General features: G+C 45.6%; 1 protein-coding gene across 1 annotated transcript in view; it reads left to right on the top strand.

Annotated features, from left to right (window-relative positions):
• The window catches only part of LOC115555060 (disintegrin and metalloproteinase domain-containing protein 10), a 26,234-nt gene that overhangs the window by 11,102 nt on the left and 12,632 nt on the right, over window positions 1-2,500 (top strand). Inside the window, 1 exon segment of the mRNA XM_075074219.1 lies at window positions 2,127-2,219. Coding sequence (XP_074930320.1) covers window positions 2,127-2,219 — 93 coding nt within the window.

The following is a 2,500-nucleotide window of genomic DNA, read 5'->3' as shown; positions in this document are numbered from 1 at the left end:
GGATTTTTTTGTTGCAGATATTACGCCATTTTGAGAGGACTCAAGAGAGTTCTTAAAGTACAGATAAATCCTCTATTATTGTAAAAATATACCTTAACTTAGGCTAATAAAACATTGTTTTCCAGGTCTCGCATTAGACACACTGTGGCAGTTTCCACAGTGTCTCCCCATAATCATTCCATTATAAGTTGCTAAACAATGACCCAAAGATCATTTCCACCTCCACATTAACTTACATTCGGATGATCCTAATCTTCCAAAATCAGTCATGGAGATTTACATTTACATTTACATTTTGGGCATTTAGCAGACGCTTTTATCCAAAGCGACTTACAATAAGTACATTTGTCATAAGAAGTGTATCAATATATCGCTATCGGTACAGAAAGGATGTTCATAGAACCAAGTGCAAGTACCACAATCGCTAGGTCAATCAATTCCCCGTGTTACAGCCATGATAGCAGCTACTGCAGTTGCTACACAGTTAAGTACTAAAATACAATACAATACAATACAATACAATACAATACAATACAATACAATACAATACAATACAGTGTACAATGGTGGCCAGAAGTGGGAAGGTGGCTATGCAGAGTCGAGGTGGACTCTGCATAGCCTCTGGGAGATGAGGTAGTCCTAAACATCCCTCGCCAAGTTCAAGTAGGTGTTGATATGTTCTCCCCCACAACCCTCAAGCCTTTGCTCTTGATCCTTTAACCCCACTTGAATGACTTTTCAGTGAAAGCTAAGTGAGTCATCTTGAGAGCACCCTTAAAAACCTCTTGAACAGTTCTCTGACGACAGGAACATCCGTTTGTGCTGTTTTTTTCTGTTTTTCCTTCAGTAACTACAGACTGGACAATAATGGAATGGTCTGCCTGTAAAACGAAAGAAAAAGCAAGGTTTGAACAATGTTCCGTCAGACGTCACGTGAAATGTATCCGCCAATTTCTCAGCCTCTACAACGTTGTTATCCTTCTGCGTTGTCCGCTCTCAAACGGACACATCAGATGAGGGCGTCACAATCGGGTTGACCTTCTAGACGCCCTGTATAGTAAACAAGCGAGGCGTGTTCTGCCCTCTTCCTCTCGTGAGAGCGTGCAACGAGCTCTGTCCTCGATGTCTGGTCGTCAGGAAGGCTTCACTGCTAATGAGCAGGCAGGGCGACCTCCCACTCCTCATCAATCACACCCAGGCATCCGTTTCTCACACGCTCCCCTTTTGAGCCAGTGCTGTTGTTTGAGCCTGCTGCTCTCCGCTCATGGATTCTATCCATTCACCCAACAGATGTATTCATGTCACTACTGGCTCTGTAGGAGTGACGTCGTTCCGTCCAGGCTGAGCCACACCGCACGCACACACACATGCAGACACACACACATACACACACATGTACCCAAACACACAAACACAAACATACATTCTAAAACACACACACATGGAATAAAAACACACACACACACACACACTCACGCACACAAACACACACAAATTGTCAACGGTTGCTGTCGATAGACCATTGTGGGTGTTTGTGGGTGTCTGGGGGGGGGGGGGGGGGGGGGGGGGGGGGGGGGGGTGGGGGGTGGGGGGGGGGGGGGGGGGGGGGGGGGGGGGGGGGGGGGTGGGGGGGGGGTTGAAGTCTGTGCCCCAGCCGAGCCCCCATGGGGGGTTTCAATATTTACAGTCACAGCACTGTGCAGTTATGCAGAAGCCCCGGAATAGGAAAGGGGATTTTGCACACAGAGAGTTATGAAAACATGACCTTTGCATTTGTAATTACATTAGAGAGTGGGAGCCACTGCGAGTGTGTTCACCCCTTGCCAGCCACACTGCTAATAATCCCCTATGAACAAGTCCCTGGATTTGCTGATGTGGTACAATTATGGAATGTGCTGATGGAAAAGCTAAGTCAATAAGTATTAGAAAATTATATTCTGCGTTGGGAGATTTGACCATCGTGGGAGATTAGGGGTGTGTCTGAGGGGGCAGGGGAATGAGTTCATCCGGGCTGCCGGATGCTTTCAGATAGGTTATCAGTCACAGAAGATAATCTTGACTTGATCCACAGAGAAACTGAAACCAACCCATATCATGCCATGTGTTTCGTGTCTGTCTCTCTGCAGGTGTCTTCATTCATACGAGCCGTGAATGATATCTATGACAAGGTGGACTTTGAGGGAATCAAGCTGATCAACTTCAAAGTGAAGTCCCTCACTGTGAGAATCCTCTTTCACCATGATGTGGTCAAAGGCCAGGTTGAAGGACCAATGCCTGCACCATATAACTCGTCTCCTCTGTCTTGTATCAATTATTCAATATATAGTCTTTCGTTTTCCCCTTATCATCTCAAAACGAGCAAATGATAAAAATGTTTATGGAGTGCTTTCAACCTGCACTTTAGGAATGAATTCAGGAAATGTTGGAGTTCATGTCATTCATGTCTTCCCTGCCCCAGCTAAAAAAGAACCTCAAAACATTCCTTTTCATCAAGTGCTTT

Source organism: Gadus morhua, chromosome 12 (genome assembly GCF_902167405.1).
Source record: "Gadus morhua chromosome 12, gadMor3.0, whole genome shotgun sequence".
Classification (NCBI taxonomy): domain Eukaryota; kingdom Metazoa; phylum Chordata; class Actinopteri; order Gadiformes; family Gadidae; genus Gadus; species Gadus morhua.
The sequence above is the reverse complement of the archived record's forward strand: the minus strand, read 5'-3'. Positions and strand labels throughout refer to the sequence as shown.